This window comes from Agelaius tricolor, unplaced genomic scaffold, assembly GCF_023055355.1.
Source record: "Agelaius tricolor isolate 1412-34295 unplaced genomic scaffold, bAgeTri1.0.p SCAF_6, whole genome shotgun sequence".
NCBI lineage: Eukaryota > Metazoa > Chordata > Aves > Passeriformes > Icteridae > Agelaius > Agelaius tricolor.
Window position 1 is genome coordinate 19,545,229 of NW_027269266.1, and position 21,540 is coordinate 19,566,768.

The 21,540-nt window shown below is 39.5% G+C and overlaps 1 protein-coding gene across 13 annotated transcripts in view; it reads left to right on the plus strand.

Moving 5' to 3' along the window:
* ADAM22 (ADAM metallopeptidase domain 22) overlaps positions 1–21,540 on the plus strand; it is a 132,058-nt gene that overhangs the window by 102,967 nt on the left and 7,551 nt on the right. For 3 of the 13 annotated variants that reach the window (XM_071428939.1, XM_071428948.1, XM_071428946.1), the window contains 7 exons: positions 1,079–1,096; positions 3,955–4,062; positions 6,952–7,052; positions 7,624–7,690; positions 10,498–10,608; positions 12,692–12,778; positions 20,237–20,360. In XM_071428939.1, coding sequence (XP_071285040.1) covers positions 1,079–1,096; positions 3,955–4,062; positions 6,952–7,052; positions 7,624–7,690; positions 10,498–10,608; positions 12,692–12,778; positions 20,237–20,360 — 616 coding nt within the window. The remainder of the gene's footprint in view (positions 1–1,078; positions 1,097–3,954; positions 4,063–6,951; positions 7,053–7,623; positions 7,691–10,497; positions 10,609–12,691; positions 12,779–20,236; positions 20,361–21,540) is intronic. The other 10 variants (XM_071428941.1, XM_071428940.1, XM_071428942.1 and 7 more) reach the window with 10 other exon arrangements.

The window sequence follows — 21,540 nt, forward strand, 5'->3', positions numbered from 1 at the left end:
AAATATGTGTATTTCATGTGATAGCTGATTATGTTATGAAAAGACCAATTAAAAAACTCCAAATTCAACAATATTTATACAGTAACATGTTTATCATATTAACATTTTTCAAGCAATTCTTACATTTGTATGTGGTTTTAGAGAGCTTGATCCAAATTTGAAATTTATTTCTCATTTAGTAATTTCTTTTTTTTTTTTTAGATGATCAGATTATGATTTTACTGTATGTGACAAAGGAAATACAAGAGTATGATCTGATTAAATTATAAATGTTTCCTCATGATGAAGTAAATATAGCAAGATTAGCTCTCAGTCAGTCAGCAAAGCATTTAACCATAGCCTTCATTAAATAGATAATTACATTTAGGCGGCTTAATCTGAAATTAATTCAAGCACAGTTTTTGGTAGGAAAGATCTGCAATTTGCAAATAAGGCTCAAGTTCTCTCCTGGTGTAGAGATGTCAGCGCTCACTGAGAGGCAAAATGGATTATATTAGCCTGATTAGTCTTTTTCAGTTTTAATTCTTTTGTGAATTTCATATAAAACCAGAGGGATTTATGTTTTTTGCTTGTAGTAAAAAAAGATTCAAGGTACTGACTTTATCATCTGTGTTTGGATGAAACTGTCTCTTGAAGTCATTTGCGTCTGGTCCTTGTTGTGCTTGGAGGGCAGGGCAGGCTGAGCTGCAGGCAGTGCTGTGGCTGGGGCACAGCCCCAGTGGTTTGGCATAACAACGTGGCACAGCCCCTGCTGCTTTGCCAGACTGAGGTAGGCTGAGGGCAGCTCAGAAATATGTAAGGAAAGAAGCATTTGGAATAAAAACTATGAAGATGAGGAGAGTAGAAAAGTAGGCTATGCTGTCTTGGTATATCACTCTCAGCTTCTGGCAGTTTATTCTGATGTAGTATATTTGTAAGTATGCTTATTTCAGAAGTGATTTTGTAGAAATATTTTGAGCAAAAACTTCCTTCTGTATACAGTGCTTTTCTTTTTACATTTTTTTTGGTCTTACTGACCACGTGTACCTGCATACTAAAAACTCATTCTTCTTCCTTTCTCTTCTGTTTATATGGAAAGAAACTACAGAAGACAGAGGTATGTGATAAAAGAAGTGGAATGTATCTTAGAAGTCTCTGAAAATAGCTTTTCTTCTCTTTCACTCATTTACATGCTACAAAGAAAATATTGAGATGGGTTATCATATTTTAAAATGATATATGAAATCAGAATTCTATAATGCATTGCTTGAAATCCTGATTTCACTGGACTCAGTAGCAACACCAATGTTTTTTTATACTTCTGCAATACACTGTTTTATTTAGGAAAACAGGAGAATATTTCCAATAAGAGACACTGAAAATCAGCTATTAGAGACAAAAGTGTTCTTGGGAGGCTAAGAACTGAATAATTAATACTAACATGATGTTCAGGAGCCTTTTGAGACAAATTAATTCCTGGAGCTTCTTTGCAGTTAAAACTACAATGCAATTAAATTGCTGTATGGACAAAGAGCCCATTCTTTCCTGTCACCCTGTTCAATTGATTCATAGCTAAAGCACAGTACTGGCTTCAGCACAGGGCTGAGCTTTCAGCATTTCAAGCTTGTGGCCAAAAATAAACCATTTTCTTAGTGACTTATGTTTGGCTCCTGGAAGACCACCTCCCTTTGATCAGGCATCTGCCTGGCAGATGGGTCTTGTGGGAAGGAGTTGGCTCTTTCCTCTCCCAGTCCCCAACAGATAAGAGGATTTCTCAAATTCCCCTGTTTTCTGCCTGTGTCGCTGCCTTCTGGTCCAAGCTGCTGCTTTGTTTGTTGCTGCTACCCGTTGTGCTTGTTCTCCATTTCCCTTTGTGTAGTGCTTTCTCTGCCAGGCTCAAAATATTTATAAATAGTGGACAAGCACTGTCAAGTGCTGGTTGTGTGCTCCAGAGTCAGATAGGCCATAGGTACAGTAACAAGTACAAGGCAAGACTATTGAAGTCAAGCCTTATGCAGAGGCTGGTGGGTAGGGAGTGCCAAGGCAGGCGGAATTTAAGGGTTTGGTGCTGCTTAGTGGAAGCTAATGTATCTATGAATGGAGACTAACATGGCCATCAAGCCATTCTACTGTGGATGTTTCAGTATTGGCTGAGGACAGAGCAGAAAAAATCTTGAAACAGAAACAGAGTCCACCCCGTGTATGTTTGCATTGGAATACTAGAGAATGTAACTTCTTCAGATATCTTCATCTCCAGAAATTACTTTATGGCCAGAGAGCTGTGAGTGTGCAGCCAGTCTGCAGCTGTGTGTGAGAGCACAGGCAGAGGTGGAACCAACATAAGCTGAGGCTTCTGAAGGTAATGGAGGACTCCATCATTTTAAAGATGAGGAAAATATTTAGTAACTAAATCTCCTTCATGCATAAAATGGAGCTCTGTAGGCTGACTTCTAAATAAAATATTTTTGGATAAGTACAAGGAGTGCTCCATAAATGAAAAAACATACCCACCAGGTTGTCCAGACAGTCCTTAAAAAAAAAAAAGAAAAAATAAAAAAAGATTGCTCCTTAAATAACAATGAAAACAAGCCTTTATAATATTTTTGAACATCACATAAGGATTATCCTTGGTACTAATAAGCAAGTGAAACAAATAAACTGAAAGTGGTAAGTAGAGCCAATTAGCAAGGATTCTGCCAGCTGGAATATGTGGCTTTAAAGGGCACAGCTATACATGTGAGAAGTTATATCTGATGGAGTAGCAAGAGAGCAGTTTGCTAGAGGAACCCTGGGGAGAGATCTGCCCACACTGAGTCAACTCTGAACACACCCATGTGCCAGCTGAGGAATGGGACAAGAACTGAAACTCCAGAGGTCTTAGAAGATGGAGAGTGGAAGTACTGCATTGCACCAATGATTTATGTGCCATACAGTTTTATACTTTACATACTTCAGAAGCATTAGAAATCCAGATACAGAATGGAGAGGTCCCAGTTTAGGTCTGTAGTTGGACATAATTTGAATATGAATCAACCTGATAAGTGTGCATCTTGATAGGAGCAGACTGTAACAAAAATGTCTTGGAAAGTGTGAGGCTGAATAAATGGCTGATGCTGATATTATGAAATAGTCAACTGTCAAAGTAACTACTTGTACTTGGGAGGTTTCTTAAACCTGGTGGAACTATAACTGGAATATTTGCATGGCAGGTATTCTCTGCTGGCAATGAATTCACCATCTGGAAAAAATTTGCATAACTTGATTAGAACTTTCTAATGCACAGATAGTTTAATATTTTTTTTTTTAACCATAACTGAGCTTCTAGTTCTGGAAAAGGATAAACTATTACATTACTGTCGTGTGTCTTGGCAGATTGAGTCTACTACTGTGGAAATCAGGAGTAGCTGAGAATCTCTGACACTGGTGTTAGTTCCCTTACACAAGAATTCAGTTTAAAAACTGGAAGTTTTTATCCTCCTGAGATTTAAACAACTCAACAGGTTGCTACTCTTGAATTCTATAGTGATCACAAAAGTTAAATGCATCTACCTCAGAAGGAAAAAAACATTCACTATTCCTGAGCTCCTCTTTGATGCAGGCCTGTATTCAGCTTAGGCTCAGTACTGGTGCTTTTTGCAGCCAGCATGATGAGCTATTTGAAATGTCTGGACTGGTTATCCAGTGTCTCAAGAATCACTAACTGTTCACTTTGAAAATTGTGATCAGAGTTAACATTTTTCCTTGTTTTCTCTTTCCAAAACCACATAATCCACTCTTCTGCACATAACAGAAGCGTGTGGGACTTTTCTCTCAGATGGTTGAATTAGTTATTAATGGCTTTATTGTGTGTGGTTAACAGGTTTTCTCAAGGATTGCTATCCTTGCCTCTTTCTTTTAAACTAATGTTCATGCATGTTTGTGTGCATTCTAGTTCCTGTCATGTTTTCTGACTCTACAATGTTTATTACACTTCAGACAAATACCCCAGGGAGATTATGTAAAAAAGCCGGGAGAGGCCGACTCTTTTTATAGCGACATGCCTCCTGGAGTCAGCACAAACTCTGCATCTAGTTCTAAGAAGAGGTCTGCTTTTCTGTCGCATTTTCAGATTTCTACCTGTTCCATCACCCATTATTCCATTAGTCAGAACATTTCATTGTTTTGCAGCAGGTTTGACTCTTTCTTCTTTCTTTGTGAAATGTTTGAAATAGCATCCTTTTTCCTTTGATTACTGATTTTTCTCCTAGTTGCTAATTAGTATGATTAGGCCAGAATAAAAAAATTTTGCATTGTAAATAAATTTTTGTTTAATAAAGTTTTCATATTATCCCTGCTTGAAAATTGATTTCAAGTAGACTGTAATAATAATTGGTGGCTGAAAAAAAATTAAATAAAACACCAGCAACTTTTTTAATCAGTGTCATGTAATCAAAGAAAAGGAACATTGTCTTTCTTCAATAATAGTTATAAACATAAAATGTTAAATATAAATGTTGTTTTTATATCTTTATTTGTCAGTGTCATTAATCCAGTGTGTTGACTTAAACTTCTGCTGTCTCATATTAAAGATGATAGTGATTGCATTTTATTCACTTACTAGAGTAATATACTAAATGGTCACCAAGTGTTATCTTAGAAAATTCTACAAAGACTTTCTGCATTTTTCTGCTTGCTGTCATTAGATTAGAAAGAATTAGATTTTGCCCTTGATCAGATTTCACTAATTCCTTTATTGTTCCAGTTGCCTAAAAAATTCAACATTTTAAAAGGGAAGATTCATTTAAAAGCATTGAGAGCCATTTGTAATTGCTAAGATCATGATGCTCACTGTTCCTCTGCAGTTAAAGATTCTTTATATGAAAATGTCTAGCTAGTACTGTAAAAGAATTTATGAGAAGCACTGTGTCCTAGAGGAATTGACAGTCGTGAACTGCTTCACAAGAAAACTGCAATTCTCAATTCTTGTCCCACTTAGCAGCCTACAACTGTGCAGTTGATGAAGCCATTTTCTTTGCTATTATTTCAATTAAAGTAAAGAGAAATGTATGGAAGGGACACATGTAGTGACATTTGCTATTTTGGTATAGCAGCTTGATCTTATATACAACTTCATTCAGTTTGTTCTAATGATTATGTTATTAGGGAAACTCCAGTAGCGATTACTTAATTATCGCTAATTTTTAAATTCAGCTTTTTGAGATGTGTGGGTTGTTTTTTTGTTTTTTTTTTTTCAGGAAGCAAGCATTATTCTTAAATGATGCACTGTTTGTGTTAGAGAATCTTTCTGAATTTGGTTAAAATTTTGAAACAAAGTCTTGGGAAAGCAAGTTTTCATAGCTTTGTCTATCAGGTTTAAATACTAGTTTAAAAAAAAAGTTATTTTTAAATACTGTAATTTAATGTGTTTCTTCTTTCATGCAGTATCTGTGTTTCTTTTCATACTTCATTTATTTCATGTGTCTCTCTTTATTATTTGTTCCAAAAAGCTAATGGTTTCTAAGGTCTGTCTGTACTAGAGAGTTTTGTTGTTCCCACCACCAATTCAGGTATGTTGTGCCACTGTCAAGTCTGGAAAAGTAAGTCTGACAAATATTCCATTAACATTGTGATACAGCTGACGTAGTCCTTCCATTTGAATTCCCAGAGTGCTACCTCCTACCTTCCAAGCTGGTTTTGGTTTGCTCTGTGTGCTGGTATGGATGGCATCTCCTGGGAGATGTTAGAGTGGCTGGGCCATCAGCTGCCTGGGCTTCTCCATGCTGGAAAGCACTATGGAATATTAGCTGGTATTCAGAGGATGTTCAAGGATTAAGATATAACTTTATGATAACTCTTGCTATTATGAAATAGCAAACATCAAAGCCATTATATAGCAAGACATTCCTGAGCCTGAAAGTGACCTTGAGGAGGAGGAGGAGGAAGTGTTTGAAAGTCTGTCAGTGGATCTGTTGTTTCTCAGACCTTTAATGATGTGATTAAGTTTGAATTAATGAAACCCTGGGCTCACTTTAGCGTGGCTGTGATTAGCCTGAGCTTCTGAAAATTGAAGAGCATCTCTCAGATGCTCCCAAGGAAATCAGAGACTGAAAAATGCAAGTATCCAGACTTAAAAACTACAAAAATAGTTTCTTTAAGCAAGACGTTGTAATACGTAAGCCATCTATTGTGGATTTTTCAACTTTGTCTTCTCTTTTGGAAATAATTGTAGATCTCATGGCAAACAGCTGAGCAGCAGCTCTAGTTCAACAAGAGGCAGCCTGTGGCAAAACCCCACATGTTGGACATCACCACATACATCTCTGGCTCTTAAAAAGAATGCAAGAGGAAGGAAAAAACAGTTTGCGCCAAGCACCTAGATAAAAAGACTATCTTTGGCTTTGAATTTAGCATTAGAAGTATATACTGCAGCAATTGGCTGATAAAATATAACATTCAAAATCAGCAAAAATGAGGCAGAGTTACCTCTCCCCTGGCACTACCAGCTCTGGGTGGGAGGGAGGATGCTCGTCACAAACTCCTGAGCCCCTGAGACTGGTAGCAGTGGGTTGAGGGAAGCTGTCCTGGCAGCCTAAGGAGGGAGTGGGCAGCCTGCAGGCAGGATGTGCTTGACTGTGAGATGAAAAAGCCTTGAAATGAGCACAGTAGTAAGGGCATCTACCATCTAGGAACTGAGGCAGAGCTGCAAATCCAAAGGAAATCTGGTGTGCGCCGGTGTTTGTGCATTCCACAGCAGACAAGCGAGAAAGCAGTGCTGATGTCTGGCTCTTGAATGTGGGCACATGGAGCTACTGCAGGGACAGCTGCAAGGTGTAACTGCAGAGTTTAACCAGAAATCCTGGATGCTCTGCTAGTGCAGACAGACCTTAGGCTGTGTTTTGTCACTGGCCTCGGGAATGTGACCAAACCACTGAGCTAACATTGATGTGAGCCAATGCCCTTAACAATAACTGCATCTGAGCCCTCCTATTCCAGGTCAAATGGATTATCTCATTCCTGGAGTGAAAGGATCCCAGACACAAAACATATTTCAGACATTTGTGAAAATGGGAGGCCTAGGAGTAATTCTTGGCAAGGTAAGTGTGAACCACTGGGCTGGCCACAGTGGAAACCAGCCTCTGGACCACTGCTGCTCTGCTGAAAGTTTAGCTGATCTTAGGACAGCAGCATGACTCCTTAAAATTGTGCTAACTGTTATTAACTTGAAATTAGGATTTAGCAGCACCCTACGAGTGCCTTTTTTGCACAGTGCTTTGTCACAAAGAAATTACATTTAATTTCTCCCTCCAGTGTGAGCTAACATGGAAAAGAGAAAGAAAACTATTCACTATTGCCAGCTTCTGTGATTTTATCAGGCAGTGTAAGGCGTTTTTCTTGACGTGTAGGGATTTTGTCAAATAACAGCTGAAATAAAGAAGTTCTTTGCTCTGTACAGTTGCAGCAAAAGGTAGAGGAAGGTAACCTAAGTGTCTGAGGTAAATCAAGTGGAACAGACCTGTGAGATTTAAATGGTTAAAGTTAAAGGTTAATGGCGTAAAGTTAAAGGTAGCAGCTCTTTTGCTATGGATGCAAAAAGAATATGCAGTTTGGCATGGGGCAGGTGAGTTTCAAGTTGTTTTACTGTCTTTGTCCTTTGATTTCTTTCAGGTAATATAGGAGGAAACAGAAAGAAAGTCAGAGGCAAAAGATTTAGGCCACGGTCTAATTCAACTGAGTAAGTCTGAATTTAAAAAAGCAAAGCCAAAAGTAGAGTTTTCATATTTGTGTTTTGTAGATGGAAATTAAGAGTACTGAAAAGTAGACAGCTGCATTTTTGCTCTGTGGCCCATTCTGATTGCTGACTGATAATCTGGTAAATGGTTTGGCTAATGTATTTCAACCTCTTTTAATGTATTCTTTAAAAATTAACTATTAATTTTCTTTTTTTATGTAGGCTTCCTCACAGTCGTTCCCATAGCAATTCCCAATGATGGTGGCAGCCTGCACCATCACTGCAGGCTTTTGTCTACAGTAAACTGCCATTGCTGAGTGTATCCTGGTTCAGTACTGAGTTTCTGATAACCTGACTGTTTCCTACCCTTGTCTTCACCTTGGGTTGGACCATTGCAGAGTCAGAGATTTGTATCTCTGCATACTTTCCTGGAGGTTGTAGGAGAGGTATCTGTCTGCTTTAAGAGTACCTTGAAGTTTGCCATTGTAAGCCTGAAACAGCCAGTCTTGACTAAACCCTGTGATAAAAGGGTAATTAAAGTCTCTACCAAGTGACTGATCCCCAGACTTTTCCTCTACAGCTGAGAGTTGCTGGCTTATTGATTTATTGGTTGCATTTCCTAAAGAGCCCACGTGTGCAATGCTCCCCCACACAGGAAGAGCCTTTCTTACGTACTTAAGCCTGTTGGTTCAGGCCCCTCTTGGGAATGAGTGGTGAGTGGCTGGAAACCTCTGGGCTTGTCAAAAGCACTGGCTTGCTCTTACAGCACTTACACCCAACATGAATGGCCCTTTCTTTGGCCATGGTGGTAGTGACAGTGTCCTTCCCCATGTCATGAGTACTAATTTTGCACCTTGATGGGCAAATAGGCTTGATAGCAACCCTGCTGGAAGCTAATAATGCTAACTGCTCTCTGGGCCCCATTTTCTTTGATTTGGGGATTTTGAGTTTGTTCTGAAACTTTTCTTTCACCTACCATGCACTGTCTTAAGCTGAGTAGGCTCAGAAAGGGTTCCTAGAGAAAACCCTATGCTACAAATTACAAAACCAATACTTCGATGCACATTGCAATTATAACATTGCACGGTCAAAATGGCATCATGGAATCAGAGATTTTAGCCTTTGGAGGAGTTTATCTCAAGAGTCTCTGTACTCTTTGTGCTGATAAACTCTTACTGAAATGTTATTTTGCTCATTTTCTTTTCTCCTTGCATGAGATAGTTTGATAAAATCAGATAAAATCAAAATCAGTCTGGCTAAACTGCCAAAAATACAAATGAGATTTGCTCTAAGAACTTTGATACATTAAATAAGAGGGCAAACAGCTATATTGAGAGTTGGAAATATTCTTCCCTGTATATTTGTTTCTCTTTTAAAGGTGCCCCTGAATTTCCACCTAGTTCTCTGCTTTCCTTTTTGCTGCTTGTTATGGTGGTGTCTCAACCCAGCAGCAGCCCTAATGCTACAGGGAGGAGGCTTGTACTTCCCAAGGGCCATGCAGCAACCTTTTGGGGGTGAAGCACAGTGTGTGTGTTCCTGGGAGAGGCCTGCCAGGCAGGAAAATACCCGTTCTCCTGGTCGGGTCTGTCCTGGACTGCACAGGCCTGAAGGGCTTGTCTGAGTCTCCTGGGCAGTCCTGTCACCAGCTGGAGAGAGAGCTCCCACTGAATGATCCACAGGCTGTGTCAGTTCAGTGGGGAATGGAGAGAACTGCCAGGGCTATTAGAGGGCAATTAACTCTCTGGTTAGAGGGACAGCTTCTTTTTCGAGGAGAGAAAATGGACTGAGAATGATGTAACTCTGACCAGCATTTAGTCATTTAGGAAAAAAAACCAAAAACCAACACCAGCTGCTTTGAGGATGTTGCAGAATACATGGAAGCTTTTCCCAGACCAATTTACTTTTCTACCTTGTCTAGGAAATACAGAATAGTATTGAAATCTGTTCTGAAGCAATATTTAAAAAGTCAGCTTATGTGGCCCTTAGGAGTCCAATAAAGCTTATTGATATGGAAGAAAAAGGATAACAGTGTTGGTCTCCTGTAATTAGCAGACTATAGTTAACCATTATAAAATTGTGTTTATTAATGCCATGCCTTGTGCAGAATTCAATTTTTTTAAAAACCACACTGGTGTGATTGCCTTCAAAGATACTTGTATGCATGGTCTGCAGTAACTGCACACATTATTAAAAACAACACAGGTTGTTTTTTGTATACAGCCAAAAATCAAATAGAATTGTGCCATTAATCATTTAAACAAAATTTCCTAAGGACTGAGCAAGGTTTGAAGTCTGCAGCCCTCACGAGCAGCACTGACAAGGAGTTGCAAACACTTTGGGCAGCTCCTGAAAAATGTCCTGCTCACACCTTTGTGTGACCCTTGGACCTAGTGTACATGAACAAGGTTTATGCTAAGCATGGAACTCTGAGGAGACTGCTAAAGATATTTTGAGACATTTTAAATTGTTTTTGGATGTTTGATAACAAAGTATTTATTCTTTACTAAAGGCAGATGGTTCATTACATGTGGAAGGAATGCCAACAGGCCAAATGCTTTTTCAGAAATGTGGCTGATGAAACGGCCTGATAAATAGTTCTCTATTAAAATCAATTAGAATTATCCAGGAATGATGACAGTTTTCTGAATAAGTTGACAGTATAATTGGGAGCTTGTGTTAAAACAGGTCCCAGCAATTCAGACTTCGGTTAATTTGCACTGCTTTTCCTATAAGCATTTGTCTTCCTCGTTGTTATAACTGATACGAACATCTTTGGTTTAGACTTTCTATTATATATTGTCTTTTTGCAGCCGGGTAACCCATGCATCTGAGCCTGGGCTTTCTCTCGCCCACCAAATCCCTGCCCAAGGCATAAGCCCAGGGGGTTCCGACCACCCCCAAACAGGGAGTCGGGATCACAGGTCAGTCTCACCTGCCCCTGCATTCTGGGCTGCCAGTTTGTCCCGTGACAAGTCCCTTCCCTAGTATCTGATAGTTTCACTGTGGCAAAACACCGTGACTGCTTGGAGGTGCTCCTGCTGATGCAGCGCTAGCTACCCTTCCTCCTCGCCAGCCTGAGGAGTACCAGTACTCTTGAGCCCAGGTCTTTTGCCTTGTTGCATGTTGCGCTACGAGCCGAGTCGAGCTGTCGGTCTAGCTCTGGGCTTATGCGTAAGGACACCTTGTTTCAAAGCAGAATTTCTCACCCAAAGGAAATGTGGATTCTGGCCATTACTAATGGACACGTGGCCAGAAAGATCAGCCTGAGGGCTTTCCAATGGTATCATGTAGTGGTCTGCAGTAACTTGAGTTTAATCTTTTTGTAACGGATGGCTTGAGGTGGTGAATGATGGTCTGTAATACACCCAGACCCAGGAAACCCTGCAACATGGTTGTGCAACAATTGCATGCTTTGACAGCACCTTACACTGTTTTCTAATACAGGAAGCCAGACTGGGAGTGTTTCATGGTTACCAAAAGACCCTTTCAACTGAAAAAGCGCAAGTTTAAAGTATTGCAGCAAGTACAAGAAAATGTACAATCAAAGCTAAAGCAGAAGTTCATTAGTTCCTGGTGACGCTGGCATCAGCCTGTTGCTTCACTTGTGGTTCATCTGTTTTGCTGCACTACTGCTTTTGATGTTTTCTTTCTCTAAGACCCCAAGCTGGAAAGCATAAAGCACTCCCGATTCCTGATAGATAAGCGAGCTGAGGAAGCTACCTAGAAGCACTTGTGGCTGAGGGCGAGTCCTTTCTGAGAGCTGTGGCTGTGCTTGCGCGGGGTGGGGAGGAGACGTTCCAGAGCAAAAAAGGAGCAAAAGAAGTTGAAAAAGTGCTGCTGCTTTTGTTGTCATTGTTGTTTGAAATATGGAGGGGGTTGAATGACATGATTTGGCCCAACTTTTATTCATCTGAGCAATAACTTGCAAGGCCTGTTCCCATGTGTGAGGTCATTGGAGTCACTTCCATAAATAAGGGTGGCAAGAACTGGACCAGAAGTATCAAAAATAACTTAAAGAGGAATTTTCTTTCCCATTTCCCTTGATTAAAATTTGTTTCCTATTTCATTGTGCTAGTTTCTATTGTGTAAAGATGGTGATTACAAATAATCATTTGATTGTTGCCATTCATATGTAACAAGAACAAACTTTAAATTGGTCCAGGCAGACTCCTATTTTCTGCATCTCCCTTTTTTGTTGACATGACAGAAGGGGAGGAATTTGCTTATCTTGTTATTGGGAAAAATGTGTTAAAAATTAAGTTTTCTTCTTCCTTGGTAATTTGTTGTCAGATAATGAAACATCATCTTTATTTCATAATTTTCCATGTAACTAATATGAGTATACAACTCAGACATTTTTTCCTAAAAAATGTGGTTTTGGTGTCAATATTGCTTCTGTAAAATATGAGATAACTCTGCAGCCTACCTCCATTAAAGCCAAACTAAATGAACATTGAAAAATCAGAGGGTTGTTTGCCTGTAAATGTAAAAATTGTCACTATAGTGGCAAAAAATGCAAACCTTTTAACATGATGAGGCTGAAGTTCATTCCTATAAAAAGGGTCAAGCCCAAGATTCTGTGGTCTTTTAGCCATTATCTTGCAATTTATCTGGATGGATGCAAAAGTGTGTCTTTGGCAAGCAAACATCATGACTGAAGCCAAAATTCCCCTTCATCCTTATTTTGAGATTATGAGGGAGTTCAAACGATGAGCTTAATGCTGGCCCTCTGCATAGGAGTGAATTTTACCCTTAAGACATTAAATGAATGATGTATCCCAAAGAATTTCCAGATTAAGCAAACATATGAGTCTTGTTGTAGGTCAGATTTTCTCATGCAGTTGTACACATTGCCTAGTCCTCACCCAAATCCATACTGATTTATTTGCCATATTCACTTGCATTTTGGGGATGAAGACATCCTTGCTAAGCTTGTGCTGTGTGTTCTCAGATTTTCTATTCTTGTTCTTCTGCTTTCTCTGTTCCTTCCATTGCTTTCTGCAGGTATTTAAACCCATGGTTCAAAAGAGAATATAATGTAGCTAAGTGGGTAGAAGATGTGAATAAAAACACAGAAGGACCATACTTTAGGTATTTTGTAAATTAATTCTATAATTCTCATTTTTTAGAGCTGTTCCAGCATATACAAATATCTTGGGACTCCTACCTTGTATAAATCAATACAAGTTACTTAGGTGCAAAGGGCCCCTCTTCTTTTGCTGCATTTTGATGTCTGTTTTTGGCTTCATGTGCAATTTACAATTCTTTTTCTGAATGTTTTAATGAAGCCATTGAAAAGGGTGTGTGTAGTGCATGCGTTCCCACCATCATCTATAGCTTGTAGTAGCTTTCTCATCATTTTATGCCAAATAGTGTTTTATGGGCATGAGACATATTTATCACTAATAAAATACTATTAACTTAAATAGAATTTTAATTTACTGAAGCAAGTAGTTTCATAACACATTGACTCTACCTACTGTCTTATATAGTGCATACTAAAATTTAAATTAAAAAAGACTAAAAAGTAGTGGTATTTTACCTTCAGCCTGCAATGAAATAATTTATATACTTTAATTGGAAAACAAAATTTATGAGAATATACTCTGTGCTCTAATTGTCAAACTGCTAATTAATCTGTTACAAGTGAGGTAGGGTTCAACCAAAAATATAACTAGTTTTTGAAAGGGAAGAGTGTGCATTATCTGGTACGTTCCAAGTTACAGAGAAAACACATGCATCAGGCTGGGCCCCTGTTGGACATGAATCAAGAGACTGAGAATGTTGCAGTATATTCCCAAAAGACACAGTCCCACAGCTGATACAGATCTCTGCATCAGCTGAAAAAATGAGCCTGCATAGGAGAGAATCAAAGACAATTTATGACAAATGCATGAACAAAATCCATGAAGCTGTAAGCTGACATATAAAAAATGAAGATAGTTACAGAAACACAAATCAAAAGAATAATAAGCCAAACCTTCAGCCAAAACTGTGAAGGATGGTAAGAACAAGTAAATAGAATCTTAATAGGTTTGCTACACAAGTAGACCTAATAAAAGTGCAACAGGACAGAAACATATGCTAAATGTGTACAGTGTGCATTTGGAAAAAAAATATGACAGGACTTGTATCACAGGGTACTAATGAAACACTTTTATTCCAATAGTAACACTGGCAGACATTAAATGGCAGGGTAAGAATTTAGTCATTTTTAGAACTAAAAATGTCCTGAAGTCTTAAAACACCATAAAATGGTTACTTTTTAAAACCCTTTCTGTTTGTTTTCAACACCTCATAAATCACAGACAGAGTAAGCTGCAGGATAGGTTTCCAGTGAACAAACAGGAAAAATGAGTAAACCTTGGCCTGTCAGCCCTGAAAAGGGAGAAGAGATCCCCAATGCAAGAATCCAGGGCTTCCAGGAGATTGTTTTGATGGTGCCAGTCGGTATCAGACAAGTCTCTTGGTGCCTGGGCATTCTGGCAGGGAGTATGGTGAGTCTGGTTGTTTCAGTGATGGGATACAGGGTCCAGGTCTGGTGTCTGCAGTTCAGCAAGCATGTTCTAGAACTGGGGAGATCTAAGCCCAGTTCTTTCTAGAGAGCCTCAGGCTGTGTAGTTTAAGGGAGCAGCTGAACACTTACCTGATCACGAGGTCCACATCACTGCATATGGAGCAAAATCTCTGTGTGTGTGGGAGGTCCTTTAGATTTGCCAGCTAAGACTGATAATGACCAAAGGTCACTGGAAGCTGAAATTAGGAAAACTCACACAGGAGGTGAGGTGTGTTTTATTATCAAAACCTTCTCTAAAAATAGCCTCTTGACCTTTATTGTTCAGGCAAGGTCAAGAGCTGCCCACCATAACATAACCCCATACCTGTCTTTCAGGGTTTTTGTCTCAGAAGCCCTGTGGTAGCCATAAACAAACACATTGATGGAATATGAAGATAGCACTATTTTAATACAGGTTACTTTAAATGGTTTAGTTAAACAGGGTTAAAAATCTGTTTGCGTACTCATAATTTGGTTTTCATTTTTTAGTATCAGTATATTTTTATTTAGTAACTCGATTAAATTGATGGGAGTATGCCCTGCCCCTGAGGGTATTCAGCTGTTACACTGAATGAGTCACATTTTTAATTGTATTTGAGATAAACCAAGCATTTTTGGCATGTAGATAAGGATTAAGCTGACCCATGTGAGTTTTAAAGGCTATATATCAGCAGAGATATAACATAAATCAAATTTTTTGCACCACAGAAGCTTACTAATCACTGCCTGCAGCAGTTACCCTTAGAAATCAGAGAGCAACTAGAATAAATTTAGAAATCTGAATTGTCCTAATTAAATGAGGTACTCATGGGGAAATATTCTGCAGACACATTATGGAAGGCAAAAGATCAGATCTCTTGAGATGAGTTGCTGTGGGTTTACAAGAGGTTGAACTAACAGTTTCTCCACAAAAATCAGGTGCAATTTTGCTTAATGATAGCATGGGCAGGAAAAGACTGTTCCCAAGAATGGTGTGTCAAAACATCTTGTGGCTGGGTTTTGAGCCTGGGCCTGTGAAGTGATTCACAAAGAGAACGAAACAGATCTTACTTGTTAAACTAGAACATCAAGCTGAAGTCACATTGTCCAGCTGGTACAATATTTAATGAGTTAGAGTGCCAGGATAAGACATTTACACCAGATATTTAGCTGAGTAGTATTCATGTCGCTAATCATCTTTGATTTCTTTGTTCTTTTAAATGTGTCCTGAAAGTAATACTCCTGTTGTGCTTGTTTCCTTGTAGTTTTAGGAATAATATGTTGATGACTGGTGCTGTTGTAGGAAGAGTTGAAAAGAATAAGGAAAAATGACAAAAAAGCTTTCTAGGAAAGTTGCAGATTTTCAGATAATAGAGATATTAGTCATCACCAAGATTTTCTCCATCTACTTCAAATACCCTGTATAAATCATAATTTGTCTCTCTAACACCTGATTTCCTAGTAATTTTTTTTTTCTAGTCTGCAAGTCTGATGGGTATTTCATATAATTACTTTTTATAATGATAGTAATAATAGTAGCTGGTGTGTCTGGCATCAGAAAACTCCCTAGTGTGGGATTCCCATCTGTAAGAAAATAGATCTGTGAAGGAAACTCTCATTTTCCTGCTTAAAGTCTAGTCTAGATTTTAATTTTGTGTGCCAGGCTATAACCACATAACCTCAGCAATAAAATCAGACAGGAAGCCTCTCCCTGAATTTAGCTTTACTGTAAGGGACATTATTTTATGAATGTGCTACTACTGCTTATTCTTGTTACTGACAATTACAATGTCCACTGCACAGGCTGACCTTCTGAAATATGATTAAGGATTACTCAGAATTCTCACTGAATCTAAAATACTTGATGGAGCCATGATGGAATCAGAAAACAAACTGCCAGAAACCCCAAACATGGCATTTCTGTAGATAAAGAAAAAATACTAGAAGGCACCTTTTAAAGTGTTGAGCTGTCTGCATTTGATTTAATGCAAGTATTTACAATAAGTTATATTTTATGAGTTACTTAAATACAAAAGTGGTTTACAAGCAAAGGGTTTTTTAGATGGAGACCCAGAGCACATAACCAGAAGGAAAATGGCTGTCCTAAATCAGAAGGGCATCAAGAAGGGGCGTGGAAGGAGGAGACAGTAGGCTGTCATTTCCCTCCTATTTCTAATGCTCTTTTGTGTCCTTGACTTTTTCTCAGTTCCTCTTTAGTTGACCATTTCCATTACCTTCTTTTGTGAGCATCCAGCTGAGGCCAGAGCCATGACCAGCCCTTGGCAAGCTGCTCTTGCTGAGACAGCTCTGGACTGTGCTTAAAATAAAAAACAAACTAACAAGCCTTTTCTGTATTACCAAAGCAAAATACTGTTATTGTTGGCAGATAATGAAAAATGCCTACTGATGTCAATAGGATCAGGGTTTTGTTTCAAGAGTTAGGGAGAAGGGTTCATTGAAGCATGTGAGTGCCTGCTTCTGAGGCATAGTTCACTGCTCCAAGTGACAGCTCAAGCCTTAACCATTGTCTCTTCTACAGCCCCTCCATGAGCCTCCTCTCCCCTCTGCTGCTGCTCTTTCTGAGGACATGTGTGCACATCTGTGGCTTTAAAAAGGAACTTACTTTAAAATGTTTAGCCACACCAGTGTTTTTAGATCCTAGTGTAGGATCTAGGCTGATGATGTCATGCAAAGAGCTGAATCCACAGCAGCAAAGGTCAGATTAGACTGATAGGGTCTATATTTGGGCTTGCAATGCTTTCACCTGGTTGAATGTTAATTGAATTTCATTACAATATTTCAGTCTGCAAAAGAGAATCATCCACAGTTCATGAACAGTTCAGATCTGTCAGGGCCATCTGCCTTGAGTTCAGTTAAAGTGACACTCAAAATTGTGAAATGTTTAGTTGTGTAACCAGGTGACACATTTTGCACAGTTTCTTGTGGGCCAACATTCGCTGTTTAGGGACAAGAGGGGAGCAGGTAGGCCCAAGGCTGCAGGGACTGCTTCCAGATGTCTTCTTGCTGCCACAGTGCTTGTTGTGAATCACAGAATGGTCTCCACACAGTCTTAGTTTTAGCTTTCAGGACAGAAAGACACAAAGTGGCTACTCTCTCTTGCTTTCTGTTCAAAAATTAGAATTTTTGCAGGTGAGGTGCATGGTTTCATTTGGGGTTGGCAGTAAAACTCTAAATCTCTGTTGTGATGTGTACTGGTTTCTTGTTTAAGTTTCAGCTGGAAGCAACATTTGGCATGAAAGCTAATGGATTTGATTGCAGGAGAACTGAAACCCTAGTGAAAACTAAGTGGATTCCACCCTTGACCAAAACTGCCAAGTTTTCCTACCTTTAACCCCAGCATTATCTGCAAGTGTCCCTGAATGCTGTCTCTCCATCCTGTAAATGAGAAAGAGCCAGACATGACCTTTCTCATTTAAAGTATATGTAAATCTGGGATACACAGCACATACACAATTGCAGGGCACAACCTGAAAGGTGATCAAAACCACCTTAAACAATGTTGTTTATCACAGAAGATGCACTGTAAGATCTGTGAGCATATGCTGAGTTGAGTATGCTCACAGTCTCAGTAGCTGGCACTAAAGATGACAAAAACCAGCACATAACTCTATAACAAAAATAAGTGGTGAGGCCCTGTGAGGGGAGGGCAAGGTCACTTCTGTAAGTGTGCAACTGCATTCTTGATGTGTTGGCTGTAGAGTTGCAGCTGGGCAGCAAAGCTCACATCAGTTAGATGTGCAGGTGATGTGCAAACTGCAGGTGAGCAGGCAGTGCAAAGGAGGTTTGAGAAGGAGGATATGTAGGCAGCTACACTGGAGGCTTGGCCTTCAAAATCTTTGGAAAAGGCAGCATTGTGTTTGAGTTATGGTGCAAAGCTTCCTGGCTGAAAGGATCAGTTAGAGATCCTGGTCAGAGGACCTGCAGGGAAAATATTCAAGATGCCCCATCCTTCGGAGGATTATTACTCCTTCCAGGATCACCTGCTCAGATGGATGGACAGGAAGATTGGATGTGGCTTTTCCTCTCACTGTGGCCTTCTCTTAGAGTATTAAAATGTGAAGAGCCTGTGGTGTGTTGGAGGTGTCGTGCCTGGTGTGGTGAAAGAGATGGGAGCTGCCTTCATTCTGTGCCACCCCCCTGGCTGTGCTACCTTATAAACAGCTTTCTGATAGGGCTTGCCAAGTCAGATTCCACTAGCCCAGTTCCTTGTTTCTGATCTCCAAGTGCACTGTTGCAAATTTTAAAATGAAAATTTAAAATTCTACTGCAGCAATAGGGTAAAATTTGTGAATAATTGGATTGCTAATAATATGTAAAATCTGCTCTCCTTATTTTCCCCGCTCCCTCTTCTCCTTATATTCTTTATTCTAGATCCACAAATAGTTTATTAGTGATAGTCCAAGTGGGGACAGAGATGAGAGGACTTGTATGGATAGTGAACAGCAAGGCACTGTTGACAACCTATCTCTGGAATTTTGTTTTTAAATTAACCTGTTTTCTTGCATGCACAGTTTGGTGCCCAGATCCATGATGTCGGACATACAGAAACCTTGTTTTATACTGCAGTAACTGTTTCAGGGTTTTTCTTCCTGAAAACATTGGTGTATGTCCAGTTCATCTTAATGGGTAATCAATGTGCAGGTACTGAAGATGCAGGCTTCCATGTTTGGATAATTGTACCAATGCAAATCTCTTAAGTGCTGTTGAACTTAGAGGCTACCACATGAGGCATTAGAGGATCATGAGCCAGAGTGGAGAGCTCTCATCATATAATTTCCATTGACACCTTGTTGCTTGTGGCTACCATCAGTCTTTGTTTGTATGGGAGGCAAGAGAATCTGCTATTGGAGGGAGCTACAGTCACAACAAACTGATACAGTAGTCCAAAATAAAAGAACAATTATTTAAAGGTAAATAAATTTCACTTATTATTATGGAAAGTTTCCATCTTCAGGGACACATGAACTCAGAATAGATAGCAGTGCTCAGGGAGGGTTGAGTGATGTGCTTGCAGTATTAAGAGGCCTCCTGTGGTGAATGCCCTTGGTCTGCAGAAGAGAACAAGGGGGCCAGGATAGCTCAATTCTTCTACTTTGAGGCCTTTTTTTCATTTTACTCTGCCCAGATTTAGAGCCTAATAGGAACCTCTCAAGTGGGAAAAGTGCAGAATCTCAAAACAGAAGCATAAGAGTTTTTCTTGGGTATAAAATTTCAGTCAATAATGTGCTGTTGCCTTATTGACATGAAAAGAATGCCTTTCATGTGATACAAACATTTACTTGCTCCTGCTTACTCTACTCACCTTGTACAGAAATGCTGATTGCCATTGACTAATCAGTCCATTTTTGTATATTCTCATCAGACTCTTTCTTTGGCTGGAACAATATGCACTGTATGATGCTTGCATGTATAACAATTTGTTAATAGCACTTTGTATATGCTTTTGTTACTTCACAACTAACAGTTTGGCCTCCAAATGCATGCATTTGTGTAAGTTAATGTTACAAAAACAATAGATTTATTTGCTATGTTTGTATCAATTTAGGAGATGTGTAAGATATGCATAAAGACACATAATTGCCATTTAGTCACTGGGAGAAGACATTTGTTCAGCTTTTATTTATACAATTACTGTTTCTATTTAGGCTTTATGCTTTTAGTTCTGTATTTATTCAATTGCAGATTTGGTTTTTAATAATTTCATAATGATTAATTACAGTACCATATAAAACAGTTTAAGAAATAATTTTTGTTATACAATTCTAATAAGACGTAGCAAATTTTTTTCTTCCAGTGTTCCTGAAATCTCTAAATACCTTTATTCATATAATGAAATTATAAGACTACTGATCAATCAATTTTATCCCCCTGATATTGAGCTAATAATAAGCTATATTCTTGTCTCTGAACCAAGCTTCAGAGTAATGGCAGTTGCTGTTGCAGTGCTAGAATGCAAAGACATCACATTTATTTCATGTGTTTCAACATCTCAGGACACTGTCTCCTGCAAAGTCTCCGTCTTCATCCACTGGATCTATTGCTTCCAGCAGAAAATACCCGTACCCGATGCCACCGCTTCCTGATGAAGAGAAAAAAGTCAACAGGCAAAGTGCCAGGGTATGTGCCCCTCTTCTCTCTGCATTTCACCAGTGACTTGATTTACTGATAGTTTTTCAAAAGGAAACTAAGGCAGATTAACACTTTGACCAACAAGGAGAGCTGGAATGGCATTTCCTTTGCACCCTGAAGTTCTGAAGCTGCTGAGCCTCTTGCAGTGATGAAGGCCTCACAGCTGTGTTTACAGGCAGCTTTTCAGGTTGCTCTTAAAGCTGTCCTGAAGCCCAGATTTCACTACTTTTCTTATTTCAAGCTGAAAATGTGCCCTGGATAGCCTTTGGGCTGCAGAGCACAGGCAGCCCTGGAGTAAGTGGTGTGTTTGGCTCTCCTTTCTTACCCCTTCTCCCAGCAGCTCTCATTCAGGCTGTGGGGATAGCTGCTTTCCATCTTTATGGAAATGTAAAAATTTCCAGTTATGCAGCATATGGAGTGCTTGCAGGCCTGGAGGGACTTCACTCCTGTGTAATCTGAGCCCACCCTGGCCCTTCTAGGGTAACCAGGAGCTGCTGGAATGTGTGGTGGATAGTAACTCCTCATACAGAGAGATTTCCAGCTGCTCCAAAAGGCTTTTATTTCCTTTGTGTCAATTCAGATACAGCAGGTATTTGACTAAGCAAAAAAAGTCTGAAATTTGCTTTAGGGCCTTCACTTGCAATACCCTTGGTTCATGTTGTTGATGCTGCTGAGATTCTCATCACTGTTCTCTGTCCTTTTTTTTTACAAGAAAAAAGGAATGGAGTGCTGCTGAGGGAACCTGCAAGCTGCTCCCCCAGTACTGCTTGGGACAGAAAGTTGTGTGAGGTGCAGCACCGGGTCTTCCAAGGCAGCTTGGAGCCTGGGCTGTACTGATGTATCTCAGCCCTGGAGCTGCTTTGGCAGCAGCTCAAACCCATGGCAGGAAGTCATGTTGCTCTGAGCAGAGTTAGGCAGAGGAAAATGGGAAGTTATCTCCGCACTAATATTAGCATAACTCTAAGGTATAAGTTGTCTAGTACAAGTTTGATGCTACACTGACATTTCTCTTTCAAAAAGAAAACTGAACTCCCAGCCATGGGCTGACTATGCTGACTGCAAGTTGTGCTGAAATGCTGAAGCCTGTCTGCTCACTTGGTGAACAGATACCCACCAGAGTCAGGGAGGAGATTTGGTGACCCAAGTGATGCAGATGCAGTTCCCCAAA